Genomic DNA, 18,689 nt, shown 5'->3' with positions numbered 1-18,689 from the left:
TGTTCTTAGCTGAATTACTGAGCAAATGTTATAATTACAGACTGTGAAAAACAAGCTGAGATGAGGAACGATACACACATGACATAAAATTTCAGTATTAGATTATTGTCAGTCACAAAAAAGAAAATCTACTTACAGGTGGACCCTGAGTTCCTCTACCACCTTTCAGACCGGGAACACCTGGAGGACCCTAAGAGGAAAGGAGAAAAAGAGGGGTGATAGTAAACACCCAGGACATTTTAAATAAGCAAGATCAGCCTATGCCACTGGTTCTCTGACAATGTTATTTATACTCACCGGTGGACCAGGAGACCCAGCAAGACCCTGTGGTCCTGGAGATCCAGCATCTCCTTTCTGTCCAGGTTCTCCAGGTTCACCTTTCACACCTGGCTGACCGTCAGGGCCCTGTAAGAAATAATATTTAGAAGAGACGTCAGGTCAGAGAATACCACATCTTTCCAGCCTAACAAAGTCATTTTGTAGGGAATTTCTAGAAAGCAAAAAATAACACAAGAACAAATCAGCCCAGAAAACAGTGCCTTTGCTCAATGGTTCAGTTCAAGAGAACTGTAACTATTATAAAGCACAGTCTTTATAATATCACAGATGGGATTTTCTGAAGTCTGTGAAGTCAGAATTTCCATTTAAAATATCTTCTTATCTAGCTCACATTTTTCTTTCCTTTCTATTTTCTGTTTTCCTCAGTAGCTACTACATACCTAAAAGCAAAAGGGACTGAACAAACACTGTCCTTTTTAGTCGTCTTTTTCCCACCAAGAGAAGCAGGTGCCTGACTCTTTCTGAAAGGTCCAAAACACGATATTTAGGCTGTGGAAAGTTTGGGGTATTCACTGGAAAACTCACAAACCTTCCATTTGGTCCATCAATTCATTCCAGCCTTCAGTACTCAGGGAGCAAATCTCTGCTACCTTCAGTAGATGACACTTTATAACTTGCCTCATTTTAATCTCAAAGAAGCAACATAGCATATTCATGAAAATACAAAATCTGGTGAACGATTCCATAATCCTATCAACAAAACCACTTTTCAAGTATCTAGGGTACTTATTGGCCCTTTTCTTTACTTGATATACTGATAGGAAAAAGAAACAGCTCTTTTTGCAACAAAAATGTGACTCACAGTTCCAGAACACTGTAGTATTATTCATAATGAAGGAAACTAAGTATGTCAAAGCATGACAAAAGGAAACTCATTACTGTTACAAAACACATACCGGAGGACCAGCAAAACCAACAGCGCCAGTTGGGCCATTTTCTCCTCGGGAACCCTGGTAAAAAATTTAGAACAACTGTATTTAATATAAAAGTCTTTCTACATACAGTATAATTCGCAGTTAAATATACAAGAAAGAATGTTAACTATTTACCGTCATAAGTGGGATTATACTTTTGCTATATTAATCAGAATCAAATGATCTTTTAATCACAAAATAAACGATGTTAACTATGATGTTAAGATCTGCCATGTGTTTAAGACTATATGTAAACTTTCAGAATTTAGAGATGGAAGGCCTGTGCGAGCACTAAAACTGCAATAGATTAAATTCTGCTCACAACCACTTACAGTGATAGCAGGATTAGCCAAAGTGCACACACTTTATGAAACCTACCATTCCAATCAGATAGGCTGGGGAAAAAAAAGAATAGTTCAAAGATGTATTCCTTCTAACAAGGTCAGAATGGGCCATAAGCTGCTTCTATTGAGCCTTCCACACAACGTTTGTTTGGAAACGAAGGAGCTGAAGGCTGCCAAGCTCCAGCACTCCCCAGAGGAGTGGAAGCTATTCCAATTTACACCGGAAATAAGGCTGTTCTGATTTATGACAGACGCATAATCAATTCCAAGCAGTATGAAGGATCTAGAAGGGCTGAGCCTCTAACTCCCTAATCAAAGTCAACCCCTTAAAATCACAAATAGACGGAAGATGACAACAGTTAGCGTCATTAGATGAAAACTAAGATATACTTCTGTGCTTTGTCCATATAAATATTTGTAGGTGTAGTGTAGTATCTGGTATGGGCATGCTTTTAAAAATATTTAAACAATTAACAGTGGTGCCATACTTTCAGGAGTGAGGTAAATGAGGGTAGCTGTGTAAAGATTGCCCTAAAAGAAGTTTAGGACAGAGGAACAAAATCTGCCAATAGTTTTGCAAATGCACAGCATCAAGACAGGAACTAGAGATTTTGGCTACAAAGAAAGGGGAAGAAAAAGAGGAAGATATATCAGCAAATGAGACAAAAACTGGAGTTTGGATCAGTGTTAGATATTGTTAATTTATGCCAGGCAAAACACAAACACGTTTACTCACAGGGTTTCCACGGGAGCCAGGAGGACCAACTAGACCTCGAGGACCTGGTTCACCCTTAAAATACAATTAAAGGTTATTTCCCAAGTAACTTATTAGACAAGTAGCAAAAGTGCCAATAAAGTATGATAATACTAAGAAACTTCAGTAGGGAATGGCATAAAAATCTTTACCTTTTCACCAGTGGGACCTGCCGGACCCATTGGACCTATTGGACCAGGGAGACCCTTTTGAACAAATTAAGATAAAAGGAAGTTAAAAAAGTGATGCTTCAAAATGGTTACTTAAATACTTATTATATGTTACTATTTCCATATGCTTTTTCATTCCTTTAAATTATTCTCCTTGATCTCTGAAATCTTGTTGGGTCTTTTTTACCTAAAATGCACTTGCATGTCCTCTCCCAGCGACCAAAATCCTCTATCTCAAAAGCCCTGCTTTCATTCATTCTCTCTTTCTTCACTAACTTCATCTTCTACTTTATGCAGCATTTATGAATAAGGCCAATGATAAAAAAAGCCCTGGCTTTATTTTGCTCTCTCAGGAGAAAATTATGTCCTTTTTCCCCCCACTTGCACAGAAGCTCTCTGTTTGTTTTATGCTAATATTTAATTGTTTAAATAAATTTTAATGTGTCCATCATTACTTGTGAAGATTAATTTATATCTTGAAAACTCCTCAAAAGTGTCCTTCTCTTCATAGCACAGTTAGGCAAATAGGTTCCAATCTCTCCATCCAAACCCATCAAATGCATGTAATGATCCTGCAGCACTATTCATATTACATTCTTGAATATTTAGATATCCCAGTTAGGATTCTCTTTCACTAGAAGCAGAGTACCACAAACTTGCACCAAGTTTATCACGAACAAAATTCCCTCTGCCTTAAAAATCTGCACTGTAACTTAGTTCAAACTGAAGAGAAATACAAAAAAGATGGCATTAACAAAGGATACTGCATCACTAACAATGCTCTAGTGATAGCAGTTAGTACTCCAACTGGTTTGCAAAACCCAACATTCTCAGATAGATGTGATTTATGTAAAAACTAACTCCAACAGCTTCTGGAAATAAAACACAGCGCATATACAGCAAACCCATTACATTGGAGATTACTGGACAGTTGGTCTATGCAGAAGTGTGCGTGCAACATGTCTTGAACACATTGGATTTATTGCATGTGAGCAGACCAGCCATGTTATTTATGCACAGGAGGTTCAAAGCTTTCCAGAAGTGTCAGCGACTTACTGCCCACAAGGAATTCCACAAGGATTTTTCACTTGTGAAACTCAGGACAGACTGTGGGCAACTCAACCCAAACAATAAGGAGGCATTTGCCTTAGTCCAAGAGTCAGAACTGGTGGGTTTGCTTTTTGGCTACTGATCTCTGCCTGTCCCTTTTTTCAATTTTTTACTATAGTCAGCCTAGCTGAATCCCAAATAAACATGCTACTTCTAGGAATCCTTTCCATTGACATCTTAACTCCCATTGTTGGTTATACAAAACACGGGCTTGAAATACAGACATCCTAAAACATTGTGTACAGCAGTCTTGAAAAACTGGAAGATCAAATTTGAAGGGTAGGGGGAATTAGAATGACTGCCAACCCATGATATCGTCAAGTTGAGTAGTGTTTAATTCTATGAGCTGATTATCTCTAGCACAATAAACAGTGTGCTATGTGGAGAGCAGGTCTAAAAAGAGTGACAGATTTACTTACTCTTGCCCCGTCGTTACCAGCTGTACCTTCAGCACCTTTCTCACCTACGCCGCCCTATGGAAAATACCCAGAAAGTCTCAATTATGACACTGAATGCTGAGTAGATCATACCCTGGAACAACTACTGTAGACAGGTGATTCTACTCAGCACAACAGAAATAACCAGACTTACTCTATCACCCTTGGGGCCAGGCGTTCCAGCGATCCCTCTTTCGCCAGGCATACCTTGAAGACCTGGTGGGCCTGGATCACCAGGCGTTCCGCTAGGGCCTGGGCTTCCCTGAAACAGATAAAGAACAAGTTATTGTCTATTCATCTGAGAAGTATCTTTGTCTCTAGGCTGCAGAACACACTGTGCCTGTGTTGAAGTCTCTACGGTACAGTTTTAAGTAATAATTTTCTCCTAAATTTGGACTTTATTCATGTCCAAATACTTTTCTTTTCCCAGTGTGTATCTCAGGAAGTTCAGTTGTAATACCGTAGTCCTTCCAAATACATTAGTATTTACTCAGTGCATACTGGGGATGAGAACAGGCAAAAAAAGAAGCTTGAGCATCTTTCTAACTTGACCTTGATGCCACATGGGTCTATTATACAAAGTAGTTACAGGTGGAGGTTGCCAGGGGCAGAGATGCTTTATTTATGCTTTGCTTCTCACAGCTCATGTCCATTACAGGTCCTGCATTACTAGAGGCACTCCCTACCTGGGATGATTTTCCTAGGCCTAATTATATCAATTGCAGGTGAAAGGCAGTATTTCAGTATTTTCTTTTAAACACTCAACCCTGCCAAGTCTCTTGGTGTAAACTGACATGGTTCTTAAAATGGAGCTATTGCCAGTAGGTTTTCTGCAGTTCAGAAATGGCTTTGCCCTATTCTACTGAGAAACACAAAAAACATTTTAAAATTCAGACTTACATAAATTAGTACAAAATGTGATTTCTCAACATTTTAGTATCTTGCAAATTATTGATATTGTTATACTGGAATAACTTGTATGTCCTCCTAGAACCTTTATATAAACAAGATACCTTTCCATGAAAAGATATCCCTTTAGTAATGAAAAAAGCTCTTTCTTTTAAGTTCATGCAAATGAGCAGAATTATACATTACATCACTGCAGCAACACAAATCTCCATTCAGCTTACCTTTGGACCATCAGGACCATGACCTCCAGCCATACCCTTTTCACCCTGGAGTCCTGATGCACCTGGTTCTCCCCTTTCCCCTGGATTGCCACGTTCTCCCTACAAAATGGGAAATTATTACTTATTTAGAAGTCAGTGTACAGTTCTGGTAGACAAAATCCTAAATACGCCGTAAGTGCAGCACTGCTATTTGAACAAAAAGCCTGTGAACAAATTCTAGGAGAACTGATCAAATAAAACACAGCTTTATGCTTTTATTGTTAAAGGTAGGGGAAATAGCATGTTGCTGAGCAAACTAAAAACTGTCATTTCACAGCTGTAAACCAAATCATTTAGCAGCTAGTACTCAACACCACTTCACAAGCTATGAAACCATTAAAGGTGACAGGTTTCGCAGAAACCATTTTAAAGTGTATCCATGTTTACAACCATTTTGTTGGCAGGAAAAAAGTCAAATATTCACTTTAGCTGTTAAAGTCCATATTACATATCAACTTTCAACCTCAGAGAACTGTTATGAATGTTTAAACTCTGAAAGAATATACTTACCCTAGGGCCCAATGGACCAACAGCTCCAGGATCTCCAGGCACACCCTAAGCAGAACAGAACTCACCATTAGAATGAAAGCATTATTCATAGCCTTACAGTTATGGAAATTAGAGATAAACATTTTCATTTCCGAAGTACTGTGAATGTAGATGGCTATTTCTGAATATTATCTGTCCGTGACAAGAGGAGATAGTCCAACTGAGTCCAATAAGATGGTCAGATTCTAGTAATTATTTTATCCAAAAGCAGTTCTCAGGCAGCTTGCAGACAATATCAGTACATATTTTGAAACAGAGTGGGAAATTAAATTACAAAGAGAAGAAAAGCTAAAACTACTTTATTAAGTGAATTCTTGTTAAATCGCACAGAAATTACCTGATCACCTGGCTTTCCTCCCTCACCTGGAGGACCTGGTGGCCCAGGCAAGCCCTGTAAAAAAGTAAATAAAATGGTCACTAACATGATAAAAAGTTATATAAATCCAGATTTAACTAAGACACGAAGAATATGAAGGTAGTATTATACTCAGTACAAGAGCATGCCCTCAGAGATCCCCAAACAAAATAGTTACATGAATATTGCACCGAAGCGTTTTCCCTCCTCTAAATGAAATGCCAGCCCTTCTTTAACATTTGTAGGACATATGCGTATCAGCCTTAAAAATAAAGTTCTTTATAAACAGAGATTGACTTGACTTAATTAATACTTCATTATCAAAACAATTCTTTTGCTCCATATTTGGAACATTTTTGGAAAATCTCCAAATTAAAACTGAAAAACAACAAAGGTTTTCTCAAGGGATACAGAGCTGGTATTTAAGCCTTTGCCAGTTCAGTTTAGTGTACAGCTGATATGAAAGCTAAGTATCACTAATTATACTGAAAATCATTGCCTTAGTTCTGAAGTCATGTTTTGTTACACATCACTTGATTGAATTTCTCCAGTTTAAGTTGATGAAGACATATCTGTTTATTTTTTTCTTTAAAAAAAATGAATGCACATACCTGAAACCCCGTAGGACCTGGAGGGCCTTGTTCTCCTCTTTCTCCTGCCAGACCCTACACAAAAGAAAGTAATAAGTATACAGTAGAGGGATATAGGCAGGCTCCACAATTTTTCTTCTCTCTGAATATGTATATTTTTGATTATGTATGGTTTATTACACATTTTTACTTACCCTGGGCCAAGATATATCCTATCTAAAAGATGTAATAAGATGTATCTTATTTCTTTAAGATACTCCCCCCAAAAATTCTGTGCTGACAGGAAAACACTCAGTTCCATTGAAACCAAGGAAGCTAGGAAAATTAACTATGAGAAAATTTTGCTCCTTGCACTGTTTTTTGTAATGGTCAGTAAAAGAAATTAGAATACTAATATATGTATTTTTCAATACAAAGCTTCCCATCTTTCTAGGAAATTTTTCTCTTTAAACTTTCTTGGGATTTTTTGTTTGGAATCGACAACTGGCATGAAGATGGATAAAAATAGAAGCAGAAACAGTAATAAATGGATAGAGCAACCCGCATGCAGCCAGAGTGGTAAGAGTTGACTTACTGGTGGGCCAACAGGACCGGAAGGACCAACTTCACCATCTTTACCAGGGGCTCCCTAAATTAAAACAATATAGGAAGAAGTCTTGTATAGTGAACATACATAACAGAAAAGCACCATTTTCTGTAATCACTGCAAATAACAGTCACACTCACTCTCTGTCCTGGGACACCTGCATTGCCTGCTTCTCCGGGTTTTCCAGGATCACCCTAATTTGCAGAAATAAAAATGACTATTTTTAGATACTGTTTTCATCCATTAAAATACATGCAAATGTTTGAAGTTAAACAGATTTTGGGTACCAGGTGCCATACTCACACTACTACCCTTTGGCCCAGGAAGGCCCATACTGCCTGGCTGGCCTCTGATTCCTATTGAACCTGCTGGACCTGGACGTCCATCTTCTCCCGGAGCACCCTAGAGAGATAAGGCATTTTTCACATTAAATTATAAACATATTTATCCATATAAACATATTTACTGCTGGAAAATGTTTGTATATGTAAAAAAATAACATTAACCTGGTTTGGTGCTACAGTTATCAGTCAAAATGTCTTTAAAGCAGACATAGCTTTAGCCATACTGCTGGATTTAACCAAATACTATGCAATTATTATCATTGAGCCATTATGTACAAACACTTTATTGTTTCCTTAAAGAGGCAGTTAGAAAAGATACTTAGTTCAAAACAGTTCAAAAATATTGCAGCAGCTGCTAAACAACAGACACTGCTACACAGACAAAACTAAAGGAACATTATCTGTACTAATTTTGGAGTCGGCAATCTAAAGTGAACAGGTAAAAGAGAAGATGAACCTTCAGAAGTCAAGAAAACTCAAGTTAATAAAAGTAATCTCAATGAGCTGGGACCTTTGAATTACTGTGGCATTAATTAAAAGGACTAATTTTTTGTCACTTACCAAGGGGCCAAGTTTTCCTTCAGGGCCTTGAACACCTGGATTTCCTGTCAAACCCTAAAAGCAAGAATAATATTGGTGTTAAGGTTGTGCATACAATTCTAGAACAATAGATAAATGTAAATAAGTCCAAAATATATGCTCAGTTACTACCATAGCACAAACTTTTCTGTATCAAAAGGTCTTCATCCTTGTCTTCACTTTACAGCTTCATCCCCCACTGTCTTCCGTCTTCCCTTTTCCTATTCTCCCTTTTCTTGCTTTTACACCTCTTGAGTTTCTCACAGGCTCATTTTTATTTCTGCCAACATTACCCAGTGATCTGTATCGCATCTTATATTTGCTGCTCCCTTTCTCTCTTTTTATGATATTCCAAACTCTCCTCAAATATTTTTCCTGAAAAAAATCTCTAGATGACATGCACCACTCAACTATGTAAGCTATCAATCACCGATTTAATGAAGGTTAGCCTTCAAGTAATTTGGTCTTCAACTAATTTGGCCTTCAATTCATGTTATCTGTGGCAACTATGTGCTTTACAAGCACACTTCCTCCAGTTGCATTAGCTGGTCTCAATCAGGGCTATTTCTCCTTTTTTGAAGACAAATGGAAGCTGTGCTTCTTCCCAACATTAGCAGGAAAAAAGACAGGTATTTTGGCCTTTACACTTTAAGTAGCCCCACTGAAACAAGTCTGTCCTTGTATAACAGATTCTTAATTCTGCAAAGTTCATCGTTGCCTTCTGAAAATGAAAACCACCATGGTTTATAGTGTACTGCTATTAGTTCCTTACCCTTGCACCCGGGAGGCCAGGTTCACCAGGACGCCCAGGATCTCCCTGACCTCCTTTAGGACCAGAAGAACCTGCTGGACCACGTTCTCCTTGGGCACCCTAGAAAGATACCAATGGGCTACTAGTTAACAGGTAGAACAGCGATAGTAAGAGAAGGTTAACTAAAACAGGTATCTTCTATCAAGGACCTGTTTTTGCAAACAGAGTTCCAAATCATTAATACTTTTATTATTATTACTTTTTTCCCAAATTATTACTTAAAAGTTGTCTCTTCCATACAGCAAATGTATATAAGAATTTTAGAATCCCTGTATTTTTACCAAGAAGTTAGGAATGTACAGAAACATTAGACAAATACTTATGTGAGTCACTTCCCTGGAAATGTTAGAGCAGTTAGGAAAGCCAAAGACAGATAAGCCCATCTGTTCAAGGGACAAGTCTAGAAAAACTATACAACGCACAAAGAAAAGGAAATTTTTCAAACAGTTGCCTACTATAGAGCAATACATAAAAAAATATAATTATAGAACAGGTCAACGACTCTTATCTATTCACGTTTCAGCATGAGGGAGCATTAAGTCAGGGACGAGCAAGCAAATCTGAACATCACAGGAGTTGAAAGTGACTTTTCCCAAAAAAATTTTAGTCTCAAAACATTCAGACCCTTTTTTGGCATTTGTCAATTCCTTTTAACCCTGCTTCCAGTGATTTTAAGAATCTGCCTATTTACCCAGAAGCACATGTTTTTAATGGAACACTTTCTTTCTATGTATCTGTATGCACAAAAATTTTTAAAATGACCAAATAAAAGATAGACACTTAAATTTCATTTACCTTTGGTCCAGGCAAGCCATCAGAACCTGGAAAACCACGGTTACCAGGAGCACCCTAGGAAAAGCCATAGATACAAGATGCTTATCTTAATTTTTACAGAACTTATTGCAAATGAAGTACTAGATTTATGTTTTGGGGTTCAGTTTATTTCCTTACAACTTATTTTCTTCAATACATCAAACTTGGTGTTTTTACCACTTGGAGTGGTAAAAATATCAGTGTTTTATTCATGCATTCTGAACAGTTCCTTCCATGTGAACAGCCCCATTCAAAGTAAGATGACCATTTGTACAGGGTTAAGCAAGAACTCTGCAGATTAGCTCATCATATCTCCATCATTTCTCCTACCACACTATCCTGTGCGCTGAATCCACAAATGAAAATATTCAGTGTAAAAAATAATACACAGTATTAACTAGTGTTAGGAAAATAAAGTTTGACTACACCCACATCGAAGCTGTAAGAAAATTCATGGTTAGGTCAAGAGGTTTTTCAGCTTAGCAGTGCATCTCTCAAGATACATTATTCCTTTGGATTGCTTACCCTCTCTCCAACAGGACCTGGTGGACCTACTGACCCTGGATCACCTCGAGGACCTCTTTTCCCTTCTTCACCTACAGGGCCAATGGGACCCTGGGGACCTTGTGGGCCCTAGTGAAAGTGAAGCGTTTAAAAAAAAAAAAAATCATTGTTAAGCTCACCACTTCCCAGGTGTATTGAAACAGACTGTCTTCTAAACTCCATAAACATTTTTCCAAATAAAGCAGGAAAAAATAAAATAGTTCGGTTTTGAATCAGAAAAAATGCATCTTTTCAGCATCAGCTTTTCTCTTTTACAATGTTTATAAGCTAATATTTTATTACAAAGTGCACTATGAACAAACTGTAATTCTGCAGTTTCACTGTACAGTGCTTCTTATAATCACCTATTTGCTCAGACAGAATTTATTATTATCAATTGGACAAGTGGCAAAGGATTCAAAATTCAGTGAGACTCTAATAGAAATACTCAAAGATGACAGTCAGTGGTAAGGAAACCATTACTTCATCTGTACATTTTTGTCAGTTATTACATGATCATTTAACTAGTGAGAAAGAAAAATGAAAGATTGGTTGACAAGTCAAACTGACTCCAACTCTGCAGAATCACTTTTCTTCCAAAATTCACACAGTTACAGCACGGAATTAGCCATGTTCTCAAATAATTTTTCACAATTATTAGCTGTGGGCTAAACAGCTATTCATACTATAAAGGTATAAATATTTATATTATTTTAATGTATAAATAAAATAGAAATAACTGCATAAGTATAAAATGTATTAAATGCAAGTTTAAAATAAAAGGGACTTTTTTATTATGATTAGCAGACAGACTCTTAAATGTCCAGAATCATATGGATCCATTTCATATGAGAAGAAGAAATTAGAATACACTCATTCTGCGTGCTACAGAAACCTCAGTAGATGCACTAACTGGTTTTTATTTGTGAGGCCTATATTGGGTAGGTGATTCATAACATCGAAGGATATGCTTCGCGCCATTCATTGTTAGTACTGCCTAGCCAGTTGTCCAGCCATTGTCTTCCACAATAAAAACTCTTGTGATTATGAGCATCAGAAGTGTCTTGAGAATTGTAAGAATCTACTCAAAATACTCATACAAGCTTCTGTGATTCCTTTTCATCTTACAAAGCACATGGAGACTTACAGGTTCACCTTTGGGTCCTGCTTCTCCCTTGAAACCTGGGACACCAGGGTCTCCCTGAAATCAAACACATGAATAACGACCTAAAGGTTAAAACTCTGCATAAATCATTTGACCGTTTTGTATTATGCTACAAAACTGAAAAACGTTTCCTAGTTTAGTAACTAGCTGTAGACAATATAATAGGATGCTTATAACAGTTTGTCCTTCCCCTTAGTGTGCTTGTTTATTATGACGTTATCAAGACAAAAACTTAAACAAGACAATTTCAGGAGATAACTGTTACTGTTTGTCCAAGTTATTATAGACACTTTTCTTTCTTAGACCTTTAAGAAAGCAAAACCAGTATTTTGAACACGCAGAAGATTCACAAGATCTGAGTCTCAGCATACTCACTAGCATACTATTAATTTATTTAAAGGAACCCCACTGCTAATCACTGTTTTACTTTCATAGAGTGACACCTTGGCAAGACATTGCTATTTCCACAGAGACAAAGACATCATTACCGGCTGGCCTCGAATACCAGGTGGGCCAGTACTTCCTTGTGGTCCTGGGGAACCAGGTGGACCTGATAAACCAGGGGGGCCTCCAGTGCCTGGAGATCCCTACAAATAGAAACAACAGCAAGCACAGTAAGGAAACATAATAAAAATAAGGAAATAAAATAAATTCACTTACACAATTTCTTCAACAGGTGATATGATTACTTACAGTAGGGCCCTTAGCACCTGGGGAACCATCTGTCCCTTCAGTACCCTAAAGATAATGTACCAATCATTAAAATTCATTTTAATGAGGACAGTATCAATAACAAAAGTAGAAGACAGTTATTTTATCCACTTTACAAGACCAGACAATAAAGGCTATTAAATAAATACAGCAACATATGATCTACTTGTGCAAATGCTAATATGGGTAATGAAGCACACAAGTTAATGTGACTTTTAATCTTTAAGATCTTATGTTTAAGCTTAAGCTTTAAAGTACTCCTAGGATTGAGACTGTATCAAGCTGTGTAACTTTCAGTTTTCCAAGTTGTTTTAATTAAATAACGAAAAGTTATTTTCAACAAAATAAGCACAAAACAAATGAATGAGACCTTTCCTTTCCTGGGGAAAAAAGTAATTTGAGCAAAATCCAGTGTCTATCAAGTGGGGTATTAGAGTCCCCTATAAACAGGAAACATGCACAGGCTGAGCACTGAGGAACTCAATTTAATGTACTTACAGGAAGACCTTGTGATCCAGCTGGGCCCTGTGGACCTGTTTCACCTCTTTGTCCTTGAGGACCTTCAGGACCACGAGGACCTGTTGGACCTGCTTCACCCTAAGATTTCACATGACAAAACAACTGGAGATTATTTTGCTCTAAAAAGGAGCGCTACAAAGTAACTAAGGAGGAATACTGAGTTTGTAAGAGAAAAACAATTCAGGATTTTGAATAGTTTATTACCCTTAAAATCTATTTTTGCTTACCTAATTCTGCTTCTACTACTTCTATCTGAATGTAAACTTTAAAAAGGACAGAATTTTTCCTCCATGTATACAAGGACAAGGAAACTTTCTACAGAGAAGCAGCACTATATCCAGTGGCCCAAATCAGATGAAATATTTTAGACAGACATCTCTCTCTAAAATCACATCTGTAATTTCACAACTTTTTTTTAGCTTCATTAACAGCTAAGGCTTAAGATTTTGAAATTATAACACCTCTGGGGTTTTTCTGCACAGTACAGATTAACCTGCTGTTGCAGCACTATACTAAATATAAAATTCCTGTAAGATTGGACTGGATGCTCCAATAAAAAAATTCCTCCTGGCATCTCCTTTGAATTTTATCTTCATATAGGAAACCTGCCTTTCAGAACTGATGGCTGTTAATATCACGTCTTCATAACTGAAGTCCACATCTTCATTGTACAGTCTGCTTAGCTTTTATGAGTTCAAAGCAGCTATTCCAATTTTACATCATCTGATGATCAAACTTGAAGATAGCTCCTCCTTTTCAAATGCTTTCATTGATTCATCATGTGACAGCTTCTCCAAACATTTATTTGGGTTTGGGTATTAAGTAGTGCTTAGCCATAATAAAACATTTTATGACATGCACTAAACAGTCTATAATTTAATTGTATACATTATGTTAGTACTCTTAGCATGACTTGTTTCCAAAAAACTGTTTTGTGAATGTTGCCAGCTTCACAACAACACAAAACATCTGCTGAACTTGGCTACCTGACTAATTGAGAGTTTCTTCTTGTACAATTTTTTCCTATCATGTCTTAGGATTGTAAAGGAACAAAGAGAAGCAACTTGGCGGAGGGCAAGTATAAGAAGTATAAGGAAGCTGTATGAGATGTCTTTTCTGTCTTTGCAGACATATTCTGAAGGCTAGGAAAAAAATATTGAGCACTTTCTTGGAAAACAAGAGGGGAAAGTCCCACATAGACAGTGCTGCAGCCAATGAAAGTTTTCCATTTCAGTCCAGTCACACAGAGCCACAAAAGGTGGTAATCGTCATTTGCTCTATTGCGATGAACTGTGGTACATCTCTGTTGGGGTTCAGGCATTTGCCTTACCAGTCTAGGTCATCTCAAAAAGTGTTCTTGGCCAAAACTGGAAGTTTCAGCACTAGAAGGTACTGCTTCCATACTGTCTTAGACTAGTCCTTGCAACTTAACTTGTAATAATGCATCTTGTTATTCTTTGAATATACTGGACAAGATTCCTGAGGCACAGAATGACAGTCATCTTACAATCATCCCTTAGCTCAAGCAAAAGTGAAAGGAAAGAAAGTATCCTAACTGTGGTGAATTGCAATTGTTTCATTCAGCTTCTGATTTCTATCTTCTGTCTCAGGTCTTGACTAAGATTGATTTCACAGCAACTCTTAGGGACCTGTATACATGTCAGTCTGAACTCCGTGTAGTCTAGTACACATTTTTTTTAATTCTGTGTTGTTAGGCATATTAAAAAGATATTTTTATTTTATTTTTTACCTTTACACCAGGAGCACCTGGAAAACCTGGAGAACCAGTTATGCCAAGTGGACCCTACAAAAGACAGACACACAAAGCTGTAATTCTGCAGTTTAGATCACACAGATTAGTATCTAATCACTGGGTAAATATGGTTTTAGGATTAAATGTATTTTTTAGTCATAAAACATTTGTTCATAACAAAACCAAAGTAACTATAAATATCATTTTTTTAAGTGATACACATATTTTATGGAATTGTGGTGCACTATTTTAATAAGGTATTTACTGACCTCAGCAAAGTTACAGCTGTTGATTCAACTATTAATGCACAAATTGCAACGTACACAGCTGACAATTATTGTAGCAATTGTTTTTCAATTTCAGCTTTTAACAAAATATTATACCCTCTTTTTATATCTATGCTAATGTGGTATGGTAATGAAAAGATCAGATATTTGTTAAGCAATCACAATTTGTCTTACAGAATGTAGCAAAGGAGAGTTTCAATTCTTTTAAACTTAAAATAGTAATTTAGAAAAAAAGATAAATACAAGCCACATTTACATTGAAAAAACTGGGTTGCTAGACAAGATTTTTGAGGTAAGCAACATGACAAGTGAAAATATAATTAAAGGCTCTGCAACTACATGCCCTGCTTCGTTCTTCTGCCCCACTGAGATTCCCATATTCACAGCCAAATTCATTTGTAAGCTTTAAAACACAGATTTTGTATCAAATCTTCAAGGCTGTATAGACAAAGACATAGAGCAGAGACAGTTTACTGCTTGGATCTTTGTTCAGAGATAGGCACCTATTTCTAGAGAAGGAAGTGGAGGAAAGGCTGGGTTTTGCCACACCATGAAACACAATGCTGTGCAGAGGTACATCTTCAGCTCCCAAAACCAGTATAGCTCTTCCCAAATAGCATTATATCTTGAGATAGGTGATGCTGTATCTAAGAAGGGCTGACAGCTTGAGCAGACCATAGTATTGATGTGGCTACACTATTTCTGGTTCTAGAGCCAAATTCTTGGTGCACTGCACTGCAGAGTGCAGGCACACCTCAAGTGGCTGCGAGGACATGAAGTTTGGGCAGGGATGCGAACAGCTGGGGCTGCATTACCTGGCAGACTGTCCAAACTCACTAGAAAGCAAACTTCAAGTATATACACTTGAATATACCCTGTACAGTGTGATGCAAACCTTGTTTTGCTAAACAGAGAGACTTCCAATTAAGGGCTTTAGAGTAAATTTGTAAATGGTTTCCATTTTCATAATGCCTCTTGTGCTGAACAAGACATTCAACAGATCTTTCTACTGTATTACAAGCTCTCTGGATGGCGGCACACAGTGGTTATAAATACTCACTACAACGCTGTTCCCAGATGATTCCTCTTTATCTTTTCCTGATTTTCTCTCTTTTTGTAAAATATGATGCATACTGTGAAAAAATGTTCTATGTAATACAGCTCTGCTGACAAACTTAATAAGAACAATCTGTCCCACTGAGCATTAATTACAGACAACATTTCTGCCATGACCTTGCACTGGATTTCCACAGAACTGATGTAACAGCTCACTAAGTATATTTTTGAAAACCTGTGTCCCAGTTTACCGGGTCACAAATACATGTCTGCCAAATCTCTCTCTTGTTGCAGGAAGAATTCCAGAATTACAGTGTACCACTGCACTGAACCAAATAACAACGCATTTCATTAACGCTTCCTCCAATGAGAAACACATGCATTAAGTACCAGTATCTCCCTTGTGACACTACATGGGATTTTACCAAAAATGTTAGCCAACTAATTATCATGTCCACTGAAGCTGAGCTCATCTTTTATGCCGAAGAAAAATTTCAAGCTTCATGTAGAATTTCATAGTTTGGGACCCAGCTTTTTTTAACTTTATAACTTGTTTTCAATACTGAAAAATCTTTTCATCGTTTGAAAGTTTCTTCTAACAAGTTACCCTTCTTTCATGATATACTAAATAATTGAGTTTTGCAGCTTTTAGACACACTCATTTTTTGAGCTTCTATTACAGTTAATTATTTCTTAATGAAGTTTTTAATAAAACAGTCTGTTCATTAAGATGACACAGGTAAATGAGTTTTTCTCAGGACATATATCACTATTGAAGAAAAAGTATGCACAGAATGAAATTTCAATTGCAGGCAGGTGTGTTTGGGGGGGGTTGGTGGGGTAGGTTTTTCTGGGGTTTTTTTGTTGTTGTTTTTTAAGTTGAACATCACAAAGTGGTAAAGGTTCAGGTTGGCTACATCAATGGGCAGAAACTGTCAACCACATCCTAGAAGTAATGCTTTCAAAAAAAGCAAACAAAAAAGACGACCACATTTTTAAAGTGGAAGCTGGCCTTGCACAAATAGTATGAAATCATCATAAGCTTTCATTTGCAAAAGCGACACATAATTAACTGTATGTATGTGAATAATCCCACTGGCTTCCTAATATTCATGTGAATTCACTCAAATGCATTTTGCAAATGCACTGCGAGACTGGATTGTAGGATTGAAACCATCACCCTTTGATACACCAACACCCACAGTTTCAACGGCCACAGTCATCTTCAGTGCTGTTGCAATTGTGTGAGAACTTCTACAGTCATGCATACCAGGCCTTCTCAGTTTGGCAGACATTCACACATAGGCTTCTGGTTCTTCAGTTCAATGTGTGACTGTCCACAGTTAAAAGTCTATCTTTTACATGTTTGGTAATGATCAATTGCAGGTAGCAAATTCTGCTATCAGCGAGTGGCATTTCTTCTTGCTGAGAGTGGGTGCTATCTCATTTGCCAACTTTCTATGTGAAGGAAGATAATATGCAATTATAAACTGTTTTATATTACAGTGCCTATCTTTAAGACACTTATCTCCTTACAATATGGATGCCACTTCATAAAAGCAGCAAAGCATCACCTCTCCAGGGAAAATGCCATTCCTCTGCAAATTAAAACCTTTAGATGAAGCAAACTACAGAGTATCATTTCTCAGAGGACAGCACTAAAGCTAAAATGAGTAGAACTAGAAATCACTTACAGATAATTGAAGGTGCACTTAACTATTACCAGCAACTGCCAACAATTTTTTTGTGTTTCTTTTGGTAGTGTCAAAAGGCAAGTGGGAAATATAAGGTGAAAAAAATAGGTGATTAAGAAAGAAACTTACCATTGGCCCTGGCTTCCCAGGCATACCATGCTGGCCACGTCCACCCTGGATATGAAAACAGGCAAGACAGAATATTTATAAGAACTCTAACAATTTTTTTTTACTTATTTATTGTTAGCATTTGTGATAACAGCCATACATACTAAAGCAAATAAAGAAACACTGGACTGCAGAGCCCTCCAAACACTGGCATGGAAAACTTCTGAAAGAAATTATGCTCCCCTTCAAGTTAACGGATTTCTCTATTTTCAGAGAGGCCAATACTTTGACAGTGTCATTGTATAGAGCACATAACACAAACGGAGCACATAAAAGTCATGGGGAGAAATGCCAGAAAAAACAATACTTGACACTGGACGTAAAACAGAAAGAAATCTCTACTCAAATATGATCTCATGTCAAGGCTAATCATTCTTTTTTGCTGAAAAGCAAAGTATTTTTTAAGGAGACAGCTTTATTACCTGGAATTAAATTGTAAGACTTAATTTAAATTGAAAGTCTAAACTTCCATTTTAAACTTTTTTCCAGACAAAGTCAATACATATTATTTCTAGCTCAGTAATTTTTGGTGAAAATAGCCTCTCAAGAGAAATTTCACAGAAACAGAGATGACACTTTCGTATCACAGAAAAAAAGTGTTGTGAGAGTATTTGGCCTCATGGGCAGCTCTGGTATAAGAAATTACCATACAGCTAGCATTCTCCTTTTAAAACTGTTTTTGACTTTTGAAATTTATCGTAAAGGTCTCACCCCACAAAACTCTACTCAGCCCTAACTTTCTTAAGCTACAGCAAAACTCACCATGGAAGTGACTAGCAGTCACATGAATAAACACTTTCAGGCTCAGAGACTTAAATTTAAATAAAACAAGGGAAGAATTGCAAGGAGAGAGAAGTAAGATCCTACTTACAGGGGCACCCTGTGGTCCAATTCGACCTCTTTCTCCTGGCATTCCTCTAGGTCCCTTG

General features: G+C 37.2%; 1 protein-coding gene across 1 annotated transcript in view; it reads right to left on the bottom strand.

Moving 5' to 3' along the window:
• Window positions 1-18,689, bottom strand: part of COL5A2 (collagen type V alpha 2 chain) — a 111,681-nt gene that overhangs the window by 14,385 nt on the left and 78,607 nt on the right. The window contains exons 16-40 of the mRNA XM_059820814.1: window positions 18,632-18,685; window positions 17,722-17,766; window positions 14,553-14,606; window positions 12,782-12,880; window positions 12,266-12,310; window positions 12,061-12,159; window positions 11,555-11,608; window positions 10,390-10,497; window positions 9,847-9,900; window positions 9,013-9,111; window positions 8,223-8,276; window positions 7,621-7,719; window positions 7,458-7,511; window positions 7,306-7,359; window positions 6,753-6,806; window positions 6,124-6,177; window positions 5,748-5,792; window positions 5,199-5,297; window positions 4,223-4,330; window positions 4,051-4,104; window positions 2,504-2,557; window positions 2,334-2,387; window positions 1,236-1,289; window positions 298-405; window positions 137-190 (exon numbers count right to left, since the gene is read on the bottom strand). Coding sequence (XP_059676797.1) covers window positions 137-190; window positions 298-405; window positions 1,236-1,289; window positions 2,334-2,387; window positions 2,504-2,557; window positions 4,051-4,104; window positions 4,223-4,330; window positions 5,199-5,297; window positions 5,748-5,792; window positions 6,124-6,177; window positions 6,753-6,806; window positions 7,306-7,359; window positions 7,458-7,511; window positions 7,621-7,719; window positions 8,223-8,276; window positions 9,013-9,111; window positions 9,847-9,900; window positions 10,390-10,497; window positions 11,555-11,608; window positions 12,061-12,159; window positions 12,266-12,310; window positions 12,782-12,880; window positions 14,553-14,606; window positions 17,722-17,766; window positions 18,632-18,685 — 1,710 coding nt within the window. The remainder of the gene's footprint in view (window positions 1-136; window positions 191-297; window positions 406-1,235; window positions 1,290-2,333; window positions 2,388-2,503; window positions 2,558-4,050; window positions 4,105-4,222; window positions 4,331-5,198; window positions 5,298-5,747; window positions 5,793-6,123; window positions 6,178-6,752; window positions 6,807-7,305; window positions 7,360-7,457; window positions 7,512-7,620; window positions 7,720-8,222; window positions 8,277-9,012; window positions 9,112-9,846; window positions 9,901-10,389; window positions 10,498-11,554; window positions 11,609-12,060; window positions 12,160-12,265; window positions 12,311-12,781; window positions 12,881-14,552; window positions 14,607-17,721; window positions 17,767-18,631; window positions 18,686-18,689) is intronic.

The sequence above is a fragment of the Gavia stellata genome, chromosome 8 (genome assembly GCF_030936135.1).
Source record: "Gavia stellata isolate bGavSte3 chromosome 8, bGavSte3.hap2, whole genome shotgun sequence".
NCBI classification, from domain to species: Eukaryota; Metazoa; Chordata; class Aves; order Gaviiformes; family Gaviidae; genus Gavia; species Gavia stellata.
Note: the sequence above shows the minus strand (reverse complement) of the source record. Positions and strands in the feature narration are given on the sequence as shown.